Source organism: Eschscholzia californica, unplaced genomic scaffold (genome assembly GCF_041429995.1).
Source record: "Eschscholzia californica isolate CP2 unplaced genomic scaffold, dmEscCali1.0.p SCAF_3, whole genome shotgun sequence".
Taxonomy (NCBI): Eukaryota; Viridiplantae; Streptophyta; class Magnoliopsida; order Ranunculales; family Papaveraceae; genus Eschscholzia; species Eschscholzia californica.
The window spans coordinates 16,186,509-16,214,447 of record NW_028238420.1 but is presented as its reverse complement, the minus strand read 5'-3'; the positions used below and the strand labels follow the sequence as shown (position 1 = coordinate 16,214,447).

Genomic DNA, 27,939 nt, shown 5'->3' with positions numbered 1-27,939 from the left:
TCCATACTACTGTTTGTCCTCCTTCTTAGTTGTTGTTGGCTTTATCAACCACAACCTATTCAACTTGATTGAAAAGTTTTAGAGGTAAGTTTTCACTCATTTTCTATGTACCACTACCTATTCTTAGTTAGTAACTTAATATTATAGGTTTTGCATCCGTCATACTACTTTTTTTTGTTTGTAATAGTGCAAAAGTATAATGAAATTTTAATTTTAATTTTCGGTATAAGTAATGGTGGAAAAGTACGATAGGTTTTTAATTTATATTTTCGATATATGCAAAGATATGAATAACATTAGTTTATCATTTTCTCTAAATTGTGCTCGGTTAAACCGATCAACCGAACTCAACTGAACCGAATCAAATCGAGTCGAACCATGTCGGCCGGCCGAATGATCGGCTCGACTTCGGCCGATGATTTAATCAAACCGCCACTTATTGGTTCGGCTCGAGTCAAAACCGAAAAAAAACCGACCGTTGCTCACCCCTAATGGTAAGCCAGCCACCATAGAGTACCCGAAATGAGCCTGCCCATTGCCCCAGTAACCTAACCCTAGGTCCTCTTTTTGTTTCCTAATTCGTCTTCACCAAAAGAGGAGAGTAGAAGAACCAGAAGAAGACTCGCGGGTGTTTTCTGCCATGTTCATAATTTCCCCGTAAGTCTTTTCTTGCTTCTGATTTTAAGCTAATAAGTTAGATTTTGCTTTTCCTTCACTTGGGTTGGACTGAACTGTTCGATTTGGAAACTTATAACATCAAATGAACAGACAAAATTTGTAGAGCCCCAAATTGAATTGAAGATTACAACGTTGGGAGTTAGAAATTACTGACTCTGTTCTTTTGTAATAAATTGACTCGGGTTCTTGTTACTTACGAGATCCATCTGGTTTTCTCTCATAATTTCATCTTTCTGCCACTGAACTGGATTTCAGTCGAGAGAAATGATGCCTTGTATCTCAAACTCAAATTTAATAGGGTATATTAGATAGTTATATAGTCCCACATAGTACAATTGTTAAAGCTTCTGTCTTGTAAAACTCTTTATAAAGATCTTATGTAATTTCTCTGATAGAGAAGGCCATAATTTTTTTTTTCCGAATTGTTCAACGTGCCTCGAAACCTTGACCTTTAAGGTGGAAGACTATACCTCTTACCACTCCAACCAAGGGTTGTTGGTAGAAGCCCCTAATCTTATTTAATATTTTCCATGTTGGACTATTCTCACACGCCCCTGCCTCATATTTTTCGTTCTATCCACGTAACATTTTATTGAATGACATGGATCACCTCCGACTATTGGACCTCTCACATTGGATATTTTTACACTTTTGACGGTGTTCAATTTTAGTAGTTTCAGGGTTTTCTCTTTTATATGGATTTCATGATTTTTTTTTTGAGAAACTTTGGTATTGATAGCTGGTTACTAGGAGTTACTTTTTCTATGTTATTTTTATTTGTATCTTTAAGAGAATATCAGACATTAATTACGTGACAAATTTGTAAGTTGAACTTTTGAAACTAGCAGGATAATCCCATTGAACCATGGGAGAAAGTCAAGGGCGAAGCCACCTCCTAAATCCCGGAGGGACAAGCTTTGATACAACATTCAGTTGTCCCTTCTTTTAATAGCATGCAACAAGTGTTGAATGTCGTGTGTAAGTAATTTTATTCTATTAAGCATATTTTCTACACGTGTATGCATATAGGAGAGGAGACAATGAGTCATACAGTTCAAGGATTTATATTGTTCAACAAGGGCTAATCGGCTCAGTTTTCTTCATATAACTACCATATCCTAGCATGGGAAGTTCTAGTATCAAATATCTAACATTTTTTGTGCTTGGAGCTAGCCAGATTCTGGCTTCTGAACCGAGGTCACTGTTCTAAGCTTCTTGAAGCCAATATTCTTTGTATATATTTCTTCTCTAGGTGTCCAATCGTTTCTTCAAAGAAAGAAAATACATTTTTTTTTCATCTATGTTGTAAGCATATAAAAAGACTTACTGTCTTCGTTGGATGAAGTACTTTGTTCGGATGTCATTATGACACATGCTTATTAGTAGACCAGCCAGCTCTTGAATGTTGCATTAATGAAAGTTAGGTTAACTGGATGTTGTTACTCTCAAGGAATGAAATTTCCCGAAATTTCACGAAACGTTTCCCCATTTTAGATTAGGGACACAAAGTAACACTTACAACTATTTCCTGCATAATTTCCACCGAATGATGGAAATTTCGACCGACATAATAAAAATCTAGCAAAAAACCGGAGAACCTAATCCTAAATACGTATCTCTTCATCTTTTTCATCTTCATTTCTCAAAGATATCTCTTTATTTTTATGTTATGTTTTTTAAATCTATTTGAATGATTGACACCCTGACTTAACTGTCTAAATTGATTTTGTCTTAGTAATACCCCTGATATAACTGCATAATTGACGATACCTTCTCAAACTATTCTGACATGGGAGAAGGGCTATCTAGCAACCAAGAATATAATATCTAGGTCCTCTCCACTCATTGCCAATTGGTTTTGAGTTGAATGACCAGAAACTTAACATGGTATCAGAGCTAGGCCCACACGTGTTAGGCTTCAACACACGTGCTCCGTGTCACCCGAAGAGAAAAAAAACATGTGTTAGGCTCAAAAGAACGCCACATGTGAGGGGGCGTGTGAGAATAGTCTCACATGGGAGAATGAGTATTTAACAACCAAGAATATAATGTCTAGGTTCTCTCCACTCATTGCCAATTGATTTTCAATTGGATGACCACAAACTTAACAGTTGACTATTATCAGTAAGAATGTTATCTTTTGGGTGTTATAGCCAAAAAAGTTATTCAATTTACCCTCGGACGTAACTGTGTAATTGTTAATACTCCCTCAAACTAATAGATAATGTTAATCCGTTAGACACATCATTTATATGCTTCATTATGGTTTAATAATCCTGTTATACATAATTGCATCATATTTCTATCACTTGTGTTGATATGTAAGATTTCCACATTGACCGAAACATTTCCACTTTTGGATCCACCGAAATTTCTATCGAAATCGAAATTTCGTTCCTTGGTTACTCTGGTGGGCGAAATAGTAGATTATAAGTAGGTTTTTGACACACATCGTACTAATAGGATTCAGTAATGCGAATATTGTTGATCATGTTCCTCATATATGTGTGAGTAGAGATTTTAGGGTACCATTCCGCTGGGCAAAAATTTATATTGTAGTATTTGCTGGATTTTGTGTATTATTTGATTTTGATATGCTACATGGCTATGGAGGCTTGCTTCACTTTTATACCATGTAAATAGTCTTAGGTGTGTTTATCTCTCGACCAAAAGCAGATTATTAACTGCATTACTTATTTTGTTATTGCAGTGATATGAAGAACTAGATTGGTGAAGCCCAATATGGTATTTGCCAGGAAAACTTCAGCACAACATTCAACAGTAATTTCTAATCCTACCGAGCTACAAATACAGCCATACTATTAATTGCATTACTATTTCTAACCTACAATACTTTAATGATTCTTGCTCTCCATAAGTTACTATTAAACTGCAGTACTTATTTCTAATTCTACAGTAATTTCTAATCCCCGTACTATTTCTAAGCTACAAGTCTTCAATGATTCTTGCACTCATACATTACTACCTTCTTCTTTTAGCTAAACAAAATTGGTGCATGAGCTGTCAGTCGTAGACAAATATTCTATATATACATAGACTCACCCACTTATTGCACCCGATGTACCCCAACCACCTTGGCGGACAAGAAACCCGCCTCAACCTTCCTAAACCTACTGGACTGACTCTTTGATGCGCTTGAATAAGGACCATTGGATGAGGGATATTAAAAATATCTCTCATCCTTGGATCTAGGGTTTCCTAAGCATGAGAAGCCTTTAGATACTCCTCAAATTTCTATGAAATGGAGACATATTCTTCAACATATTTCATATCCTCTTGCTTCAAACCAGCGTCCGCCTCCACCATATCAGTCAACTACATCCAACTGTTATAGTTTGGTAATGAAAATGACCCCATTTTATCTCATTTTCTATTATGGACAACTAGAAAATATAGATGTAATACTTCTGAATATATTTTGAAGATCTGAATGAGTAGATCATATTAAATCTAGCTTAAATTTTTCTTATAATGAGTAGTCTGTCTTAATCTGTTAGAAAATGGATATTAATGGTGTGATCTATTTTAAGATTTTATCGTGTATGAGATGAAGTAATGATTGACCCTGATCTATAAATCTGACGGTTTAGATGTTAGATCTTTTGATGTTCTTATAGATTTGGAAAAGATCAAGTCTTTCCTTTATAGATCGGATCTACTTGTGTATTTTAATCTGGTTTCTAAAAGCTGATGTGATGATAGATTCTGATCTGTAGATCTGACGGTCTAGATGTTTGTTCCTTCATATGTACCCTGATCATTTCAGGTCCAGTTTAATTTTTGTATTCATTTATAGTTTGTGACATATAATGTGGAGATGAATCTGATTATTATAATATTAAGGGTTAATTCCGTTTTGGCCCCCGATTTGTGACCAACTCGCCGTTTTAGCCCCCATAAGTGTCCGGCAGTTCGTTTTGGCCCCAATTTCCTGTTTGGCCCCAACATATTTTTGTAAGCTTCTCCATTATACCCTTATGGCAATTCTGTAAATTAAATGTATTTTCTTTCTCTTTGTCCACCTCACTAAGCAATTGCCACGTCATATTCGTCCACATAAGGTCGCCGGAAAATGTCGCCGGAAAATGTCGCCGGCGACATCATTTCCGGCGACCACCATTTTTTTTTTTTTTTTTTTTTTTAACTTCTTCTTCTCCAACCATCTCCTTCTTCTTCTCCAACCATCTCCTTCCTTCTTCTTCTCTCTCTCTCTCCTTCTTCTTCTCTCTCTCCTTCTTCTTCTCTCTCTCCTTCTTCTTCTCTCTCTCTTCCCCTCTTCTCTCTCTCTCCCTCTACTCTCTCTGTTAGGTTTCCGGCGAAGGGAAACCCTTCGCCGGAAACCGTCTGGATCTGGGGAAAACCCCAGATCCAGACACCTCTTCGTCTGGAAAATCCAGACGAAGAGGGGTCCTCTTCGTCTGGAAATTCCAGACGAAGAGGGGTTCCTCTTCGTCTGGAAATTTCCAGACGAAGAGGTGTCTGGATCTGGGGTTTTCCCCAGATCCAGACGGTTTCCGGCGAAGGGTTTCCCTTCGCCGGAAACCTAACAGAGAGAGAAGAGGGGGAGAGAGAGAGAAGAGGGGAAGAGAGAGAGAAGAAGAAGGAGAGAGAGAAGAAGAAGGAGAGAGAGAGAGAAGAAGAAGGAAGGAGATGGTTGGAGAAGAAGGAGATGGTTGGAGAAGAAGGAGATGGTTGGAGAAGAAGAAGTTAAAAAAAAAAAAAAAAAAAATGGTGGTCGCCGGAAATGATGTCGCCGGCGACATTTTCCGGCGACCTTATGTGGACGAATATGACGTGGCAATTGCTTAGTGAGGTGGACAAAAAGAAAGAAAATACATTTAATTTACAGAATTGCCATAAGGGTATAATGGAGAAGCTTACAAAAATATGTTGGGGCCAAACAGGAAATTGGGGCCAAAACGAACTGCCGGACACTTATGGGGGCTAAAACGGCGAGTTGGTCACAAATCGGGGGCCAAAACGGAATTAACCCTAATATTAATGCATTTAGCTCAAAATTGATTAGCATTTTACTTTTTGTAGGGTTGATGGATGCGGGTAAACAACCCATGCCTGGTCCAACTCTTGATACTGAGATGACAATGGAAGTTCAGACTGAAATGTGCAAATTAATATTCAGCCATATAAATTCTATGTCTCTCAAATGTGCTGTTGAATTAGGCATACCAGATATAATCCACAACCATGGAAAACCCATTACTTTCTCTAGCCTCGCCGATGTTTTGTCGATACCACCCGAGAAAATCAATCACTTCGACCGCTTTCTTCGTTTTTTGATTCACTCAAAGTTCTTTACGATAAAGAAACTTGATGAAAATCAAGAAGGGATTGATCTAACTCAATTATCAAGTCTTCTAATAAAAGGGAATACAAATACCATGTCGTCTTTGGTTCTCGCTATGTTGAACCCAGTTCTTGTAACACCTTTGAATTTCTTAAGTCCGTGGTTTCAAGGGAAGAGTGGTGAATGTACAGCATTTGAGATTGCTCATGGAGTAAACTTTTGGAGTTTTACTGAGCAAAACCCTGTATTCGGCAAGATTTTTGACGATGCCATGGCTAACATCTCTCACTCACAGATTACTGCGATTGTAATTGAGGGTAAAAAAGTTTTTGAGAATTTGAAGTCATTGGTAGATGTTGGGGGTGGGAACGGGTCTGTGGCTAAGGTCATTTGTGAAGCTTTCCCGGACTTGAAATGCTTTGTTCTTGACCTTCCACAAGTGGTTGCGGACTTGCCGAAGATTCATGACAACGTAGATTTCATTGGTGGTGACATGTTTGAATCCATTCATCATGCAGATGCTGTCTTTTTGAAGGTCTGATATTTTATACTCCTTAAGTTTATTTACGTTCAATATTTGAATGAATGTGACTAAGATAGGGTTGGGAATAAAGCACGGCTGCCTTTAACCCCCCCAGGCGCCTGAGCCCGATAGTGACCATGACGGCGTGACAGCAAATACCCGCCCTTCTGTCTAAAATAGCTGGCCTGACGTGGTAGACTGGCTTAATAGGCGTATCAGACCCCCGCCTGATAATTTACCCGTCCGTTTGTTACCTATGCATATAAGGAGTTGGGCTTTGGGCATCTGAGTTTGAACATCAACATTGAAGTCTACGAGTTTGGATTGGGGTTATATAACCCCAACCTCATTCGTCTCCCACACCAATTTTCCAGTGTGGAACGTAACTCTCAAAGGCAATAAGTGATTCACCTTGAACGGGGTTTGTCCCAAATCAAGTCTAGTAAGGTAGTCAAGAGGATTGGCCGATTGAGGCTTTATAAAGTGGGACAAGGGATGCTCTTCTCTTATGACGTGCGAGTAATTTGACCACACCTGATGGGCGTGCCTGGTCTGGCTCTTTGGGCTTGTATTGGATCAAATACAATTAACTCATATGAGAGCCCTCGGCTATCCCCTTGATTTTGTTCGAAGCTAATCGACTGCCCGGGCTCGATTTGCTCTGTACCTGAAATGCAGTGGTCGAGGCAGGCTCGGATGGGCAATGGTGCTCTCATTTTGTCAAGTACCCACCCGAGTCCGCATGGCTGCCCTAATGGGCAAGGGGTTATCGTACGCTATCCACCCAAATCAATGACAAAAGTGCCTGTAGGCTACCTGCGCGGCCCAATTTCCACCCCTAAACTAAAAGTAGTGTCATTGGAACAATGAATTAGTTAGCTTGAGAAGTAAATACCAATGAATTAGATATCATTAGTCAAATTTGGATAAAATTATGAAAAGACAAGCTAAGGCTACAAATATGATTATTTTTGCTAATGTAAAATGACAGCATACTCTGCATAATTGGAACGACGAAGGTGCAATAAAGATACTGAAGAAATGTAGAGAAGCTATTCCAACCAAAGGAGGAAAGGTGATAATAGTAGATGTTGTAGTACAACAGGATAACAAACTAGAACATCCTCCGAGTGATGTCGAATTCTACATGGACATTATGATGATGACTACCTGTGCTAGTAAAGAAAGAACCGAAAAGGAATGGAAAAAGCTCCTCTTAGATTCTGGTTTTATTGATTATAAAATAACCAATATCTTGCGCCATGGATCTATTATTGAAGCTTTTCCTTAGAGAGAAGAAAGTATATTTGCTATCCGGTTTACTTTTTGGATTTCACTGTTCATCAGTCGAAGTGGATACCGAGGTTGTAGAACTGAAATCTTGTAAACTGTGGATAAAGTTCTGGTGTTGGTAAAGTTGCTTATTCATAATAAAATGGACTTCAATTAAGATGAGAATTAAGCTTGTGGTTACATTGCATGAAATTTTTATGGGAAGTTTTATAGGCCCTTCCATTTTTGTTCAAAGGCCTCCCCATGAATTCATTGACTTGGTAAATAGTCACTGACCTTGTTTGGTAAAAGGGACCCCCATGCAATGGTTTAAAAAACCCACTTTTAAGGGTGTATATAACCCACATTAGCAATCTAAACATCTTAACCCTAAATCTCTCCAAAACTCAAATCTCTAGACATTCCTCTTTTTCCACTTTGGTGATAACCAAACTTTTAAAAAACTAATCTTAGGGTTTGGAAGATAAAAGAGGGAGAGAGAAAGAGAGAACGAGAGAGTAATCGAGAGAGAAATCATGAGAGAGATGAAGATGAAAATGACGTTAGTGATACAGTTGAAAGATTTTATAAAGAGAGAAGATAAACTGAAAAAGAAGATGAAACATAGCTATTGGTGCTACTGGTCCAATTTTCGGTAGGCTCGAGTCGAATTCTGCAATATTTACGGATCGAGCTCATCGTAAAATGTTACAAAATTCGGCTCGAGCCCACCGAAAAATGTTACATAATTCGGCCAGAGCCCACCGTAAAATCTATATAACAAATGACATAGGTTTTGGTGCCATGTCATAACTTGGTTTATAAATCTCGGTCGTCCAATTTTCTTTTGTAAATCATGGTCCTTCATTTTAAAGAGTCTTTGAAATGATAGATATTTAGCAGTAAAAAATAACTACCCACTCTCTAAAAACTCTCTAACTTTTTTCTCTCTTTCCTCTTTTCTCCCTTCAAACAACTCAATATAATCTCGGTTATTATTTTAAATATATTTTTATTACTTCAATATTTGTATAAGACTAAAATATGTGATAATTTTTTTAACATAAATAGAAATTTCCGTGCCCTACGGGCACGGGCTATACCTAGTCTATATAACAAATTAGTTAGGTTTTCATGCCATGTCATAACTTTTGTTTATAAATCTCGGTCGTCTAATTTTCTATTGTAAATCACAACCCTTCTTTTTTAAAACGTCTTTAAAAGATAAAGGTATAAAAGTGAAAATAACTACCACTTCCTATAAACTCTCTAACTATTTTTCTCTCTTTCCTCTTTTCTTTTCCCCTTCAAACAACTCAATATAATCTCGATTATTATTTTTAATATAATTTTATTACTTCAATATTTGTATAAGACCAAAATATTTGATAACTTTGTATAACATAAATATAGAAATATTCGTGCCCTACGGCACGGGCTATACCCTAGTGTTACAAAATTCGGCTCGAGCCCATCGAAAAATGTTACATAATTCTGTCCGAGCCCGTCGAAAATTTGTCCAATAGTTATTAGTGCTACTGGCCCAATTTCTGGTGGGCTCAGGCCGAATTATGCAACATTTACGGCTCGAGCCACCGTATTTGCCACCAGTTGCTTTTCGGTCTGGTGCAACCGGAAACCTCACTTGGGGGTTTTCTTCCTCTTTTGATTTTTCACATGCTTCCAGACGAAATCCTTGTGTTACTAGCCAGTAGATTCAAGTATTCAAACAATGTAATTTTAAATAATCGAAAAAAATTAGGATTAATTTCGTTTTGGCCCCCGATTTGTGACCAACTCGCCGTTTTGGCCCCAAATTTTTTTCAACCTCCCAATTTTACCACCATGGCATTTCTGTAATTTTTTTTTTCTTTTTCTTTGTCCACCTCATCTAACAATTACCACATTACCTCTGTCCACCCCACCCTTATTCTCCGGCGAAAGGTTACCGACCGGAATAAAAAATTCCGGCCGGCCACCTTTACAAAAAAAATAATTTCTCCCTTTCTCTCTCTTCTTCTTCTTTCTCTCTCTTCCCCTTCTTTACAGAGGAAGAAAAAGAGGAAGAGAGAGAAAGAAGAAGAAAAAAGGAAGAGAGAGAAAGGGAGAATTTTGTTTTTTGTAAAGGTGGCCGACCGGAATTTTTTATTCCGGCAGGCAACCTTTCGCCGTAGAAGAAGGGTGAGGTGGACAGAGGTGATGTGATAATTGTTAAATGAGGTGGACAAAGAAAAAGAAAAAAAAAAAAAATCACATAAATGCCATGGGGGTAGAATTGGGAGGTTGAAAAAAATTTGGGACCAATTAAGAAATTTTTGGGGCCAAAACGAACTGACGGACACTTATAGGGGCCAAAACGACGAGTTGATCACAAATCGGGGGCCAAAAAGGAATTAACCCAATATAAACCTAGGGTTATGAGCAAGAGGAAAAAGGAAGAGATGAAGATGGAAAGAGGAGAAAGAAAGAGAGAGAAACCGAGAGAGAATGAGGGAAAGATGAAGATGAAAATGGCGGTAGTGATAGAGGTAATAGATGAAGAAGAAGAAGATGAAACAAAAGTTATGAGGAAGATGAAAGAGGGGTGGGGCTTTTGATTGGTTAAAGGACTTTTTCTTGGTTTTAATAATTTTGACCTAACGGCGTTAAGTTAACCGTTAGGTCAAACAAGAGAAGGGAGAGTGTCTTTTTCTAGAGGGACCCTTCTAACTAAAATGGGTGATTTGGGGGGCTCTTTTAAAAGAGGGATCCTTTTAACAAAAATGGGGGGCCCCTATAAAATCTCCATAACTGGCGAGAATTAAATCTATGTTATTTCCCAAATAGCCCGCAACTTTATAACCAGCTTCCTGCCCAACCCCTTACTTTATCAAAAATACCCAGTTGGTCCCCTTTTTCAGTTACTATTATAACACAGTTAACTAGTCAACACTTATCTCTCCTCCATCTCATCACCTCTCTCTGTCATTTCATCTTCTTGCCACCTCATCGTCTTCACCGGCAGGGGTCGCCGGTCGGGTCAAATTTCAGTTACTATTATAACACCGTTAACTAGTCAACAATTCTCTCTCCTCCATCTCATCACCTCTCTGCCATTTCATCTTCTTACCACCTCATCTCATCACCCCTTCGCCGGAGTTTTAAGAGAGAGAGAGATGAGGAAAAAAAATTCTAGAGAGAGAGAGAAAATAAAAAAAATCTTTTTTAATATTTGAAGGTTACCGACCGGAAATTTGCCCGGTCGGCGACCCCTGTCGGAGAAGACGATGATGTGGCGTGATAGGTGACTTGGCAGAGAGAGAAAATGAGATGGAGGAGAGAGAGTAACGGACAGTTAAAGATAACGGAACAAGGTGGCCATATGGGAATATTTGTTAAAGTAGGGGGCTAGGCAGGAAGCTAGTCACAAAGTTGGGGGCCATTTGGAAAATAATCCTAAATTATGCATAATTGTTGATGTAAACTATAAAATAGACATACTAATACATATTTTTCATCTAGTAGGCCGGTGGAAGTTCTAAAACAATGAAAGTGAAGGGAAAGTGGGATATTAGAAAAACAGTTGATTTGGTGGGTGTAGCGCCCAAACCTTCAAGTCGGAGAACCGGACGAGTTGGAGCGTCGAGTAGAGCTAGTGGTTTGTTTTGGGATTTGGTTTTGGATACTGATTTGGTTGAGCTGGAGCACTTGTTGAGTAGTTTTTCGTCTATATAGACGGAGAAGTTTGACTGGTCATTTTTGAAGTTCCGACGTCATTTTGAATTTTATAAAAGGTTGATTGGAATTACTGTGATTGAAGGATGTCGACCATTGACTCAAATGCAGTATTTTCTAGAGTAAATATATTTTATATAGTGTTATAGTGATTATATTAGTTAATTATAATTTTTCTAAAAGTCCTATGAAATACTACCCATTGGTTGGTTTTGTATAACTAAGTTTAAAAAGTATTAAGTGTTATTATTTTAAAACTAAAGTTTGAGAGGTCAAAGATTTTAAAGTGGGTTTGCATGGTGGACTGACACCCCCGGTCCTGAATTTTTAGTGGCCCGAAGCGAAGTTCTAAAATGTGGCCCCTTCAATTATAGCGAAATATAAAATTCTATGGCAAATACTTATAAGTAGCAAAAATATTTCATTATATTATGGAACAAAAAAGTGGTGATAATTACAATAAATTGAATATTGTTCTTCTTACATTTTTAGATCTAAAATCACTAGTAATTGTTGAATAATCAAGTGTATCGGTTATATCTTTCTCAATAGACGAAATGGCCAACCCATTTAACCTTTCTTGTCACATTGTAGACCAAAGATAATACTTAATCAACCACAACTTTGAAAAACTTCTTTCTACAGAAGCAACGGTGACGGGTGTGGTTAACAAAATTCTGTAACTAACCCATGAATTTGGATAACACCCCTTTTTGAACCAAGAAATAATTTTGATTTATAATATCCCAATTACCAGGATCAAAAATATTTAAAGGATCATTTTCTTCATGAGTGTAGTCTTCATCATTTGTATTATCATGCATAGGTTGGTTGAGAGTATCATTCATATCATCCTCATTCACGGTGTTATCATCTGGAACATCTTCTTCCATGTTTTCATTGTTCTTGTCTTTATCGTGTTTAAAAAACAGTAGTGACGATAATATACTAAATATAACAATATCCAAAAATATATGAAGAAAGAATGAAAATATAGAAAGTAACGATTACATACCTTGACGATAATATACTAAATGTTTGTAATTTATTACAAACATTAAACATCTATTATATAAAACGCAATGGTGTTTTTGGAGCTCGACCGTTGATTTATCTCCTGATATTCGTGTCCATTAGATTTTCATCAAGAAATTTGTAATCTAATGGTCGATTTTGAATAAAAAAGAACTACTCAAACTAAATTCAGTTTCAACTTCTCCACCCACCCAGGATTCATTACCCACATCTTTAAATCTCTCATTTTCAAATTCGGTCACAACTACCCATACCCAAAAATTGTATCTCTCATTTATTTTCTCCCTAAAATCTCTCCTTCTCTATGAAATTCCCTTCAGACTATTGTCTCTCGGTTAGTGGGGAGGAAATCAAAACTAACATCTCTTGGTTAATATAGCAACATGATTTTCTTCTTCTAGGCATCTTCTTAACTACTTATTTCTTCCTGATCTACATTAGTAATTGACTTCTTATGTAAGAATTACTTTCTTCTTCTTTTTCTTCTAAACCTTTTGATTTTTTTAGTTTCATTATTTCCTGTGTTGAGTGTTTGATATTTTTAAACTTTTTAGTTTAATTTTTTTCTATGTTAATTGTTCTTTTTTTTGCTAATTAGTTATTAGTTATTGTTTACTTTTACAGGTAGTAATAATCTTCTTTCGACATTTTCTTCTTCTTCAACGTTTTCAATTTTTCTCATCATTTTTGTCATTCACGTTCTTATCTAATCGATCTCTCTCTTAATTTTACTTATTCACATTTCAACTTTTCTTTGATTTCCTCTGTTTTGATTTCTAATTTTGCAGGTAATGTAATTCCTTTCTGTTTGCTGCTCTTGAGTAACTATCTTCCTAAAACTTTCTTTCTTTATGCCTTCTTTACTCCTCTGTTCAATCACTCTAAAATTAGTTTGGTAAATTTGTTTTTTTATTGTTTTTGTTCTTACTCTTTATTGGTTTATTTTATAAATCATTAATGGGATTATGGGAGGTAATATTTTGCAGGAAATTGAATCACACATTCTTTTAGGCTTTCACTATTATCTATAGTCTCTTTGTCTTTCAATCAGTCTAAATATGTAATTCTTTTTGGTTATTCTTTAGTATATGTATATTTTTCATGTCCTCTCCTTTTTCCAGTTTTAGGTTATTTAATTATATTCCCTTTTCTGTATTTTCAGTTCTATGAATTGTTCACCTATTGGCGTAAAAGTTTTAGTTTTATTTCTCCATCTCTACCCTCTCCAATGAAACTTACATTGAAGTTATAAGAAAGTTAGTGATTCTCATCCGTGTTTTAGTTCATTTTGAACCATGGAATAGGAAGTTGTTTTTCTTAATGATGTTTTTATATTGTATTTTAATGTTGCAGGTTTTAGGAGATGGTAGAATTAATAGGTTATATCTCTCTATCTCCCTATTTATCTTTTGTTTTTCTTAATTCTCTTCCTTTCCTGTTTGTAGAACCTAATGATTTCACTTTTGAATTGACTAGGTTTCCTCCCCGTCCTACGGACGGGGAAGATCCCTCTTGGCTAACGCCTGAGAAAAAAATAAATTTAAATTTTTTGGAAAGAGGAGAATAAATAGGGAAGAAATATTAACCAATAAATTGATAACTGAAAATCGTGACGGAGAGAAATACGTGGGTAGTTATGTAGGGATATCCTAACCGATTTTCAAAACCAATTTACCTCTCTTGAAGAGGAACCGTGAGGATTAGTGGAGAGATTTGAGGGCACAACCTCCCCTTTTTTTTCTCTCTATTCTAAAGGTGGGTTACTTTTACTTAATTACCCCAAAAATATTTATGTAATTATAAAAATGTGGTTAAACGGTTTTTATTCATGAATTGTCGTCCGTTGGATCAGGCTCCAACCAAATCTCTAAAATAAAATGGACGGCCAGACTTATCTCCTGAATAACCGACCGACCTGTTTTAATATAATAGATGATTTCTTTTCAGTGAAAAGTTTATAGTTGGATACCAAAGAGTTTAGAAATTTGAAGAGTCGGGTTGATGTATTCCATATAAAGTATTGGGGATGAAGTTTTAATAATTACTATTGTTTCAGAAAGAAAATAACTGTAACTATTAGTGTTTAATTTTTTTTTTTATGTTTCTTTACTTTACAGGAGAATCACTCGATCAATTGAATACCAAATTAGTGTTTTGAATTTGTTGCCTTTTAACTTTGTAATGTCCTTATTTCTTCAATATATATGTTTGTCTTCATTTTGTATTCCTAGTTTCAGATCATGTGAGAGATCGTTTCGTTTCGTCCATATCTTTCACCAAGTTTCATAGTTAATTATTTTATTTTATGTTCTATGAGAGAGATAATATGGTAAAAGATCAAATTAGAGAAAGAAAAATACAAAATGATAAAGGTTTATCTAATTTTCCAATCTCCTCATTTTCTTATAATTACTCTACATAATTTGATAATCAATATATTAGGGCATGCCTTTCAACTCCTTTGCTTTTTATGGATTGAATCAGATTTATTCTCTTACTTCATTGCTATTATTTGTTTAGTTTTTGGTACTTCAGTGTTATAAAAATCTGAACATTTTATTTTATTTTGTTACAAAAATCGAGGATGACACAAAGATCTGTGAATTACAGATCCCTGTGTGATGTTTGAGGGTGTAGAAATGAAATCCGTGACGCATTTCGCATTTGGATATGCACAACATCGAGATATACACACCACTGAGGCGTGGTCGACCAAGACGGATACAATAACAAAAACGTTAGCTAAAAGGGATCTACCGCGTCCGTAGGTAGCGGTGGACACCTAGTAAATATACATATCATATATATATATATATATATATCACACATCACATATATTATATGTTATATATATCACATATCACATATCATATATAAGCTTTATTTAATAGTTTTAAGTGGAAAAATAAATTTTTTTGCCTTTCGTATAATAAAGTTATTTTTTTTGTCCTTCTTAACTTAATTTTTTTGTTCCACGATTGCTCTACTTATTCGGTTAATGTTGGCGTGGTTTACGAATAAATTAGTTAAAGATAGAAAGAAACCATACTTAATAAAAACTAATAATAAAATGAATTTTTTTATTTCCGTAATATAATTTTTTCTACTAATATTATTTAAAGCAAAATTTAACTTAATATTATTTAATTTTTGTATATTTTAAATAATAATAAATTTTCTACCACTTTTTCTTATATGGTAACTGATGATACCTATTTGAATAAATGTAAGGAGATGTAGGATCAACTTTGACCTTTACTCTATAACTTGTTGCATCAGAGAAATGGACGGACTTTAGGGTCCGTTTGATACGTGTGCAAATGTGAGTAAGAAAATCGTTTTCTTAAGAAAATCAGTTTTCCGCCGTTTGATTGGCCACTATGAGTAAGAAAATCGATTTCTTAAGAAAAAAAAAGTGGGCAAATAGTTTAATTTTTTTTCCCACCTAAAAGGTAGGAAAACTGATTTCTCACCCTCTCCTCCATAAAATTCTAAAGGCACCTCCATTTTTAGGAAAGATTATGACCGAAATTCTAAAGGCACCTCCAAAAAGTAACAATACCTAAATTGAATAGGCACCTCCATAAAATTCTAAAGGCACATCCATTTTATGGGAAGATGATGGCCGAAATTCTAAAGGTACTTCCAAAAAGTAACAATGCACTAAATTCTAGAGGCACCTCCATAAAATTCTAAAGGCACTTCCATTTTTAGGGTAGATTATGATCGAAATTCTAAAGGCCTAAATTTATGAAACTCACTCTTAAAATCGTAATTCTAAAGACGCTCCCCTGATTTTCCCACACTCCTATCAAACATCAAAAAACTCAATTCAGATGTGAAAGCAAATGACTTTCTTACTCATGATTTCTTACATATCAAACGGACCCTTATGTATCTATATTTAGTCCCGTGATGCTCTTGCTGGTCGCCCTTCTTAGATAGTTGAGAAAGCTATTACAACATTTCCTTATAAAAGAAGAGTGTCTCTAGCGCATGAAACATATATAGATAAATCATATATTATTTGTATATATTATATATAGATATATTATATATAGATATATTATATATTATTTGTATATATTATATATATACACATCATATATTATATATCACATATCATATATAAGCTTTATTTAATAGTTTTAAGTGAAAATATAAAAATTTTTGCCTTTCGTATAATAAATTTATTCTTTTTGTCCTATTAAACTTAATGTTTTTGTTTCTACAATTGCTCTACTTATTTGGTTAATGTTGGCGTGGTTTATGAATAAATTAGTTAAAGATAGAAAGAAACCATACTTAATAAAAACTAATAATAAAATGAATTTTTTTATCTTCGAAATATAATTTTTGCAACTAATATTGTTTAAAGAAAAATTTAACTTAATATTATTTAAAATTTAAAGTAACAATGCACTAAATTCTAGAGGCACCTCCATAAAATTCTAAAGGCACTTCGATTTTTAGGGTAGCTTATGACCGAAATTCTAAAGGCACTTCCAATGAACCCCTAAATTTATGAAACTCACTCTTAAAATCCTAATTCTAAAGGCGCTCCCCTGATTTTCCCACACTCCTATCAAACATCAAAAAACTCAATTCACATGTGAAAGCAAATGACTTTCTTACTAATGATTTCTTACGTATGAAACGGACCCTTATGTATCTATATTTAGTCCCGTGATGCTCTTGCTGGTCGCCCTTCTTAGATAGTTGAGAAAGCTATTACAACATTTCCTTATAAAAGAAGAGTGTCTCTAGCGCATGAAACATATATATATATATATATATATATATATATATATATACATATATATAGATATATCATATATTATTTGTATATATTATATATAGATATATTATATATTATTTGTATATATTATATATATACACATCATATATTATATATCACATATCATATATAAGCTTTATTTAATAGTTTTAAGTGAAAAAATAAAAAATTTTGCCTTTCGTATAATAAATTTATTCTTTTTGTCCTATTAAACTTAATGTTTTTGTTCCTACAAATGCTCTACTTATTTGGTTAATGTTGGCGTGGTTTATGAATAAATTAGTTAAAGATAGAAAGAAACCATACTTAATAAAAACTAATAATAAAATGAATTTTTTTATCTCCGAAATATAATTTTTGCAACTAATATTATTTAAAGAAAAATTTAACTTAATATTATTTAATTTTTCTATATTTTGAATAATAATAAATTTTCTACCACTTATTCCTATATGGAAACTGATGATACCTATTTGAATAAATGTAAGGAGATGTACGATCAACTTTGACCTTTACTCTATGACTTGTTGTATTAGAGAAATGGACGGACTTTATGTATCTATATTTAGTGCCGTGATACTCTTGTTGATCGCCCTTCTTAGATAGTTGAGAAAGCCATTACAACATTTTTCTTATAAAAGAATAGTGTCTCTTCCCCATTTTGCAAGCGCGTCCGCCTGGATGTTGCCTTCTCTCGGAGTGAAGGTGAATATAATTGCTGAGAATTTGTCCTTGAGGGCGACCACCTGTTTCACTATCTTCTGTGTTTGCCATTGAAGTCCCGTACTATTACCATTGATGCACTGAATTACTGCTAGATTATCACTTTCTATATGAACATGGCTGAATCCTAACTGTTGTGCCAATAGCATGCTAGTATAAATAGCCAATCCTTCACATTCTTCAGCGTTTTGACCTTGGACTACGTCGACAACCGCTAGGATAAATTTTGCCTCTGCATCATGAATAATACAACCTACTCCTACAGGTTCAGATATAGCAGCAAAGGATGCGTCAACATTGAACTTTGAGAATGGTGTCGATGGAGGTCTCAATTGTGTTGTATTTGGTTGTTTCCTGCATTTGTTTTTTATAATGGTCTCGATTTTGAGAGGTTTGGTAGAAGCATTATTGATCCGTGAGATCATTTGTATGGGATCTTTTTTATTTGTTGAGAAGCAATTCTCACATCTGGCCTTCCAAATAAACCATAGTATTTTAGCATATAGATTAATAGTCTCCTCATCCAGAGTTTTCCATTGTTTTATCCACTGTGAAACTGTGGACAATTGATCCGATCTGACGTAGGAATGAAACCATTTGCTTTCGCAAAAGTACAATGTAACATCACATGATTAATAGTTTCCCGTTCGTTACAATTAATGCAAGTTAAGCAATTTCCAACAAATTTCCCAATCTTATCTCTAACCGGTAAGCTATTGGTACAGCATTTCCATAGAAATAGTTTAATACGAGGAATGGTATTTATGTTCCAAATGAATAACCAATCATTTCGATATGGATGTGATTCAGTGCTACCTGTTCTAAGAAAGTTATACATAGATTTAATCGATAAGTTACCTGTTTTAGTTAAGGTCCAGATTGGTTTATCCTCTTGGTCTGCCTGTAGGTTGATGCTGGTTATAGATCTGCAAATCTCATTGTTAAAGCAATTAGTAATAATATTCATATCCCACTGGTTATTAGTAATTAGTTGCGCTACCCATTCCAAATTGGATCCACTGTGGTTCGTGATGGGAGAGGGTGATTGGGAATCCAGTAGTGGTGCCAGATACTAATCTTATTACCGTTATTGATATCCCAGAATACTAACTTCTCCATCTGAGGGAATTGCTTGTTGATAGATTTCCAGGGCCACGAGTGAGTAGCTTTAGGGAGAGAAGGATTTCTCGACTTAGGGAAGTATTTTCCTTTGAGGACCTGAACCCATATAGCCTGAGGATTGTTGAGGAGACGCCAATTGATCTTGTTAAGGAAGGTTTGGTTATCGAGGAGTGGAAGACGAAACCCTAGCACACCTAGTTTTTTAGGTTTACATATGGCGCCCCAGTTAAGAGTGTGGAAAGTTTTGGTTTTTTCCCACCAAAAAGTCCTCTGAATGGACTCAATGTTAGTGCAAATGCCTTTAGGAATTGCAAAACACTGCATTTGGTATCGGGAACAGCCGCTGCGATAGTTGAGATAACTACCGAGCGGCCAGCTTGAGAGAGAAGGTTGGTTTGCCATTTGGCAAGTTTATTCTTGATTTGGGATAGAATGGACTGGAATGCTTGCTTCTTCCTCCGATTGATGAATAAATTGGTTCCAAGGTACTTATGTCCTGCAGAGGATTGATGCACTTTGAGTTCTCTAATAATCATCCGCTTAAATTTCGGGTGAGAGTTTTTTGAGAAAAAGATATAGGATTTGGTGTAATTAATCATTTGACCTGATGCCTCACTAAACTCCTTCAGAATCAGTTTTAACTGATGAATGTTATCAAGGGAATTGATACCGAAGATCATGCAGTCATCTGCAAAGAGAAGATGCTTAATGTTGATATCCCTGTGAGGTATGGGAAAACCTATGAAAGGGGTTTCAGTATTATTATTCTCTAGAAGTCGGCTGAGTCCTTCCATGGCAATAGCAAAAAGAAAAGGAGAGAGCAGATCACCCTGTCTAATACCTCGGCTAACATTAAATGTAGCGCCAGGGCGCCCATTAATAAGCACTGCCATAGAGCTAATCTTAAGACACGTATTAATCAGATTAAGCCATGACTGAGAGAAGCCCATTTTCCTCATGATATTCTCTAAATAACTCCACTCAATCCGATCAAATGCCTTAGACATGTCCAGTTTGAGGCCAAAGTAGCTTTTGGATCCTTTGATCTGTTTAAAAGAATGAATAAGCTCTTGACTAATGACAATGTTATCCACAATTTGCCTGCCCGGAACATAGGCGGCCTGGAAGGGAGAGATAATCTCCGACAGAAGAGGCTTGAGACGATTAGCCATGATCTTAGTAATGATCTTATAAGTAGTATTGAGAAGACTAATCGGTCTATAGTCAGCCGGAATTTGAGGAGTTTTAGTTTTGGGGAGAAGACAGATATGAGTATGGTTGAAATTGGCAGGTAGCGAAGTTGTAGTGAAAAAATGAGTGACCATATGAATAATATCTTCTTGAACTGTGTCCCAATTGGCTTGATAGAAGAAGGGAGGATACCCGTCCGGACCCGGAGCGGCTTCTAGTTTAAGAGAGAAGGTAGCTTTCCTAATCTCCTCTGTAGAGGGAATCGCAATCAGATTGTCATTCTGGGTGTTCGTGATTTGAGGCGGAAGGCAATCAAGCAGATTGGAGGATAAAGTGGAACCTGCTGTCGAGGAAATATTAATAAAGATGATTTGAAAAAATGGTAGCGATTTCCGTCTCGTCATCTGTCCACGAATTATCATTCTGCTTAATGGCATTGATTTGGTTTTTCCGATTTCTAGAGGTAGCTTTAGCATGAAAATACTGGGTATTTCTGTCTCCCAGATTAATATTTGCTACCCTCGATTTCTCTTTCCATAAGCTTTCTTGTTGAAGTAGAAGCGTTTCTATTTGACAAAACGTCTCCTTGAATTCATCCGGATTTCTAATCGATTGGATTTTTTTCGTAAGATCTTTGATCTGATTATCCAGGTGACCAAACACTTCTTTGTTCCATTTCGAAAGCCTGATGGCTAAGGAGTTGAGTTTAGCTTGAATAGGATTGGGAATAGTAAGTCAGTTGGCTTTGATGAATTTAGAACAGTCCGGGTGAGACATCCAAGTGCGAATGAATTTGAAAGGTTTGCGACACGAAGCCTTGCGAACTTTGGTGGTGAGAAGGATGGGATTATGATCAGATCCCAAAGTAGGAAGATGAGATAGATTAGACTGAGGGAATAAAGTGAGCCAAGTTAGCCAAAGCTCTATCTAACCTCTCCTGAATAAGATTTCCATTGAATTGCTTGTTGGTCCAGGTATACGGATACCCCGAGAAGCCAATGTCACTCAGACCCAAGTCATTAATGGCACTCTTGCAATGAAGCATGAAAGGATTATCAGATTCTTTCCCACCCTTCTTTTCAGAAGGATCCAAAATGCAATTAAGGTCCCCAATAACCAACCAAGGAAGATTACTATCCGGAGAGAGGTCAGCCAGTTTCTCCCACGGCTGCATTTTGTTCTTGTTATACTGGCTTCCATAAAAGCCCGTAAGATAGAAAGTAGCATTGCTATTAACATGCAGGCCCTTAACGTGAATCATGTGATTATCCGCATACAAAATGTCTAAATTACACATAGGGGACCAAAAAAGGACAAGCCCACCCGCTTTGTTAATCGGGTCAACTACATGTTTATCATAAATTCCATCCAAATTAAGCAGTTTGTCCAGATTGGTATTCATGCATTTGGTCTCCGAGAGGAAAATCAGGTCTGGTTCTTTATCTTTAATAAGATTCCGCAAGTGTTTGCGGTTAACAAAATTTCCACAACCGCGAACATTCCAGGCTAAAACCGTCAAGTCCATGGAAGCTAGTGACTACCCGGCCAAGCGGACGAAAACCCGGAACAGAAAGGGCAAATCCTAAACGACGATAGGGGTAGCAACACCCACATGAAGGTAGGACACAACAACCACAGGCCGGAAGTGGACCTCAAACTAGAGGCTAAACCAAACCAACAGAATTTGAAGGCACCCACAACCACCAGGCCAAGCACTAAAGTCAACCAAAGGTGTCAAAGCCAAAACTCTCGCTTGCACAAGACTGACCCAAAGACTACTAACGACACCCCACCGCGGCAAGACCAGAGGAAAACCAAAAACGCTTATAACCACACCCACTAAAGCGAGAATAGAGACTATCCAGACCAAGCCTGAGAGCACCCACTCCCAAGATCCAGCCCACAGAAGTAAAATCCTACCCAGGATCCAACTTGATGGAACAGCCTACGGAAATCTAGCGGCAGCCACAAAAGCCTCTAAAGGCTCCCACCAGGCCGAGGCCTAAGTCTGAGGGTCCTAACAACCAGGACCCTAATCTAAAGGCACTAACAATCAAAACCAGCCCCCAAGGGCAAACAAACCCACCCCCAAGAGCAAAGAGATCAAACTCACTAAAGAAAACACAAGCAGCAGACGCAATCTAGAAAACCAGCCAAGACCGAGACTAAGTCAAAAGCCAACTAAAGCCAATAAAAAGTACTACAGCATTAGTGGAGAGACAAGCTAAATAAGATAGAAAGAAAAAGAAACAGTAGACTAGAAGTAAATAAAATATATAAAACCAAAGTCTACATCAATTCTCTTGGCCCTATTTTAAAATGAATTGGAATATAAAGATGTTACCCGAACTTTGCCCTATTTCAGATGAATGGATAGTTTTAGTTATAGACTCATTTTATGGGGTTCATTATATGATTTGTCAACTTATGAAGACTCTGAAATGTAAAATAGAGTTGTGAGAAGTTGGTTGGTTGGTTTATATGCATTTCAGTTATTCGGTGGAACGTCTCAGTGAACTACATAGTGCCGATAAGACATTCTTAGTATAGTTTCATTCATTTATGCATTCTTGCTCTGCAAGAGATCTCTTGACAGTTATGCAACTGTCAAATGATCGTTTTGTCCTTTTATATTTCAGTAGGACTAATGTACTGCAACAGGAAGCTCGAGGAGAGATGGAGCTTAGTCAGGAGCACCATTGGAGGCGCAAGAAGAGGTAGGACCCTATGAAGCTTACTTGAAGCACGAGTATTTCACATTTCACCTATATATATATATATATTATCGTTCTCTACTTCAAATTATGGCATGATATGATATGATGTGAATGTATGTGGTGTGCTCTCTGTTAAGGATGTTTATTTCAAAACAAATTATTTGTTTTTTTTTTTTTAAATTATCACATGGTGGCAGAATTGCTTGAGTTGTGTGATCGTTTTGTGTGAATTATAAACACGTGGTGGCGGAAGTGCTTCAGCTGCGTGTATAACATGGAAGCGGAATCGCTTGATCTGTGTTACGTGTAATGGTTGTTTTTCGACGGTCATTGGTTGGTCCCCTTGTTTATTTTATGTTATGGGTTAGCCATGAATTTCGTCAAGGGTTACACTCGATGCGTGCGCAGCTGTTTGGTAACGACCATTCCAGTTTACCCAGAATGGGTGTCGGAGATGATGGGAGTTGGGGTATTCCGACCCTTAGAGTGATTAGGGGATCGACCCAATGTGATGCTTGTTTATTTATTCTATTAAGCCACTGGCGTGTGTGGTTTGAATTACGTTGTGATTGATACTTACAATTTTTTTCACCGAACTGAAAGAGGGTGTTTACCCGAGTTTTCTTAATAAGAAAATACGTAATCCCTGAAAGTTGACACTTGTAAAAGTTTGCCTTTAAACAGGGTTTATCCTACCTTGAGACAAGAAAGCTCTTTTCCTTTGGGTTGATGGGACCCTTAGGAGGGCTCTATTCTTCTATCTTTGGGAGCCTATCAGATCATTTACTATTATAATAGGTTCATGCATATGTTTTGGTATTCTTCGAATGGTTATTGAATTACCTTGCGAGGAAGCGTCAGATCTGGCCGGAGGTAGGACGCGCCTCAAGATGAGATAGTTGTATTGTCGTGGGTATATGACTCTACTACACGACGATCCTCTTATAGTCATATGGGTAAGTCATGACATATTCTAAGCGTATCACTGTTTGGATGATATATACTATTTGATGCGTATTGACTTCACAAGCTAGCCTAATGGGCAATGATGACGAAGGGAGAGTTACGGAAGCTCTTACCGGGGTATTACGTGGATCCATGTGTACACTGTAGTAGTCAAACGCTCGATAAGGCACCGCCTGCTTACAAAGTAACAAAGGCCAAACGGTTCTTCCTAGTCGAATAGTAAGTGACCCCGACTGATGTAGAGGAATTAGCCGAGAAATACATGGATGAAATAGAAGCGGCCAAATACAAAGGTGACAGACTAAAACGGCCAAAACCGAAGCTACGGGTGTCAAAATTGTACGAAATTTTGAGGGATGGTGCGAAATAGCGTTCCGGTCATTCGTTGTTGCTTTGCCACATCGGGCCCACTTTGAGGGGCAGATTCCATCGCTTAGGGCCTCAAAACAGACTTTTACTAGTTTTTTTCTATTTTTAGAATTGTTATCAGTTTAGGATTACTACTACTCTAGTATTTTATTTTATTAAGAGTTTCTATTGGAGTTTGACCAAGTTTAAGAAACCCTAGGTCTATATAAAGAGGGCTTAGAAGTTGTTTCATTCATTCATTCAATCAATAAAGTTCAGTATTTTAATATTTTTGTTATCAATTTCGGTTTTATAGTCTTTAGACGAAGTTCTAAGGCTTTTATCAGTTTTTCCGCTGTGTCACCGACTGAGGGCGTATTCAGTCGTGATCTTGGTAAGCTAGTAGAATTTATCTTGCTATATTGCCTTGCTTGGTATGCATATCAATATTTTTGTATATATGTAACACTTATAACTATTGATATATTGAAATGTTGATGTGTGTGGTGTGGGTAGGATGTCTAGGTATCCTACTGAGTGATCTTCAAGTTATCTCATTCCTATTTGTTTTTGTTCAGTTGCAGGTATTGGTGACCCGGAGTGACACAGTTTACTTCGGTGGCTCACATTATGTAAGCTCGATATACTTTCTATTGTATTTTCAACTTATGATTTTATCACAATGATAATATTATATATGTATCATTTAGAATAGTTAGGATCGTTCTCTCACTTGTCTGTGATTGTACACATGTAAATAGTATGCACACTATCACTATGAATTTGATGTTATTTATATGTTGAAGTTTATGAAAACATGTATGAATGTTTGACATGTGTTTTCAGGTTTGATATGGTCAATTTATAAAGGAGACTCTGTCCAAGTTCAATCTTTTCTGTGAATAGTTCATATACATGCATTCAAGTTGTTTTTCTCTTTATGAAACTATTTTGGGTTACACATTTTCTGGACATATTTTCATAGGTTTAAATTGTATTGGCCAAAAACGGCATTGGGCTTAACAGAGACGGAGTTCGTGTTGGGCATTCCTTCTACGCCCGCCTTCATACGACGTGCGGTGTGCCCCTCTAGCAACCCAGCTGGCCTAGCAAGGAAGCCCATCGAAAGTTCCTCACTAGCAAGCCCAACACGAATAATAGGCCCGGTCAGTCTGGCGTGCTCGCCCTAGCCCACTCTTCTAGCATGACAACCCTAATCTGACGTGTCAACTCACTCAGACTCCGTATGGTCACGCCACCACGTGGCTAACTGTTAAAGAATGAGTCACCTCAATCCCTAACATTTCGCTGTACGTTGGGGTCATGGTAGAAGATCGAGTCTTGCACTACTTTAAGGGAGTAGTAGGCCACTTCTACTTGTAACAAGTAGACTAAGGCGGCAGGCATCGTAGGACTACGACGCCCCATCCAGAGATCAACGACTACGAAGGCACTCTAGTGAGATCCTACTATTCCGGATCTAACAAACCCACGCCTGTGGGTGGTTATCCTCCTCGAAGTTCTATAAATAGAGGAGGCCTCATTCTCAGTGGGCGTATCTGACTCTCACTCGAAAACTACTCATTCTCTACTTGGCATTCCAGAAAGGAGTTACTCTGATCTCCCCACTTACCCTCTACTAAAGTTTCGGCCAGAAGTGTCTACGATATTTCACCAGATCTTACTAGAGACTCTCTGTTCCTCTTCTATCTCGTAAAGTCTGCTCTACCGTGACCAGAAGACTACTCTACCATCATCGGAAGTCTACTCTGCCGTGACCAAAAGTCTACTCTGCCTAACAAGAAATCTACTCTACTGTCCGAGTGGACCAGAAGCTATCCGACTCATCACTCCGTAGAACCGAGCTCCGGCCACTCTACGAGTCGCGCCACCTCCGACACTACAACGACTCCATTATCATTAGTAACTCTTCTTTCGGTTTGTTCATTTACTTTATCGAACTAAGTTGCTGACTTGACCGTCGGAGGGTCCTTGGCCGACACCATCTCCGGTGCCCCCTTGGACTTCACGGTTTAATTTCTCTTGAGCAGGTCTACAGGTCTCTAGTACCCGCTTCCTACCCGGACGTTGGTCTACCAGTAGCCGTTTTCTACTCGGACGTTCGTCTACCCATCTACCCGACTACCAGACCCGACCTTCTGCCCGTCAACCTGTCCATTCGAAGGCCCGAAGCCTAGTTGTTGGTGCCGACCTAACGTTCTCTCTAACCGTGTGACTTTCTACCCCTCCACATAAATTATATTTGATTTTCCGCTGCGTTTGTTCTTGATTTGTAACCCGTGATGAGAGTTTGGCATGGGTATATATTTGAAACTGGTCTGAGTGAGTATTAGACAGAGTATCTTGTATAAACTACCTGGCAAACCGTGACTCGAAACACGGGGCGTCACAGCGGGAGAGCCTAAATACATTCCAGAATGCAGGACAATAACTCAGTTCCGGTATACTTTAAAATAACCAATCGAAGTCATTAACAGTTTCTGAAACTACATGACTGGAGAGATGAAGTAGGAGATCAACCATACTCCAATCGAAGTCATTTTTTGGTTTATAACAATCTATATTTTGTTGTAAATATTGTTAAGTTTTCGAAATTGTAGTATTAAGTTACGTTAAATACTTTTTATGATTTGAGCAAAGTCGAAAATGTCAAATATTTTCTTGTTTCACGAAAGACAATATATGTCATTTTGTTAACATTTTCAATTATGTGATCACATATATATATTTTGTTATGAACAGAATGTGGTTTTCATTAAATTATATGTTTATTTCACTACATCTTGTAAAGTCTATGTAAGTCTATAAATTTTGTTCTAATCTAGAATGGGATATTTAGCGTTAGGGTCAAAGAAAAGTACCAATATTAGCATTTGGGTCAAGAGTTTGTCCGTTATAGGGTATGAGTCATAGACTAACCTTTGACCTAGTTGACTAGAGACAGTCGTTACCAATCGTTAGTCTGTGACCCAAATGCTAATGTAGGTACTTTACGTTGACCCTAACACTGAATATCTCAGAAATAAATTGTAATGCTAAAATAAATATGTATTGATCAATCTAACAAACCTACAATGTAATTCAAATACATAAATGCTCATTGAATTCAATATGTCGATGTAGAAAGAACATGTTTTATTTTGCACTTAATGCGTGTCCTTAGGTCGTTGTGTCTCTCCAATACAAAAATTGTTGTACTAGTGCCTCGAAATATGGTATTATTTTTTCTACAAATTCTCTAGATCACTTTCTTGTTGTTCTCATGCCACTTGTCTTTCTTATCGTGGAGCTCTCTAGACTTTCAAAATAGTTTTCATAAATATCACATGGACTTAATTTTCTTCCCGAGTGTTTGATACAGTTGCCTTCTGAGAATCACAGCGGTCGAGTTCTCAAGACTATTTCCTTGATACAACGAAGGGGCATATGCTAAGCGGTATATCCATTGGAGTGACATGCTAACACAACTTGTCTTTCTACCAACGGTAGGTCGTTGGTGTCCCCG

At 36.9% G+C, this 27,939-nt stretch overlaps 2 protein-coding genes and 1 long non-coding RNA gene across 11 annotated transcripts; 2 read left to right on the top strand and 1 right to left on the bottom strand.

Moving 5' to 3' along the window:
• Positions 1-446: 446 nt before the first annotated feature.
• Positions 447-7,993, top strand: LOC147548712 (putative O-methyltransferase 3). 9 transcript variants are annotated; one of them, XM_086670332.1, is made up of 6 exons: positions 511-657; positions 1,527-2,486; positions 2,790-3,459; positions 4,416-4,465; positions 5,743-6,539; positions 7,519-7,993. In XM_086670332.1, exons 5-6 carry the CDS (start codon positions 5,748-5,750, stop codon positions 7,816-7,818), a joined length of 1,092 nt encoding a protein of 363 aa, XP_086526458.1. In that variant the 5' UTR covers positions 511-657; positions 1,527-2,486; positions 2,790-3,459; positions 4,416-4,465; positions 5,743-5,747; the 3' UTR covers positions 7,819-7,993. The 9 variants fall into 9 exon arrangements, with proteins under 9 accessions (XP_086526454.1, XP_086526453.1, XP_086526458.1 ...); XM_086670331.1 differs by lacking the exon at positions 4,416-4,465 and having other exon boundaries at positions 537-657; positions 1,527-1,660; positions 1,848-1,911; positions 3,389-3,459; XM_086670330.1 differs by lacking the exon at positions 4,416-4,465 and having other exon boundaries at positions 537-657; positions 1,527-1,660; positions 1,848-2,082; positions 3,328-3,459.
• Positions 7,994-12,811: 4,818 nt separating this feature from the next.
• On the top strand, positions 12,812-14,014 carry LOC147548711 (uncharacterized). The gene is made up of 3 exons (XR_015238535.1): positions 12,812-13,004; positions 13,337-13,369; positions 13,535-14,014. It is a non-coding gene; the product is annotated as an uncharacterized LOC147548711 (long non-coding RNA).
• Positions 14,015-21,265: 7,251 nt separating this feature from the next.
• Positions 21,266-21,907, bottom strand: LOC147548710 (uncharacterized). Its single transcript, XM_086668105.1, has one exon. The coding sequence runs from the start codon at positions 21,905-21,907 to the stop codon at positions 21,266-21,268; it is 642 nt and encodes a 213-aa protein (XP_086524231.1).
• Positions 21,908-27,939: the final 6,032 nt, after the last annotated feature.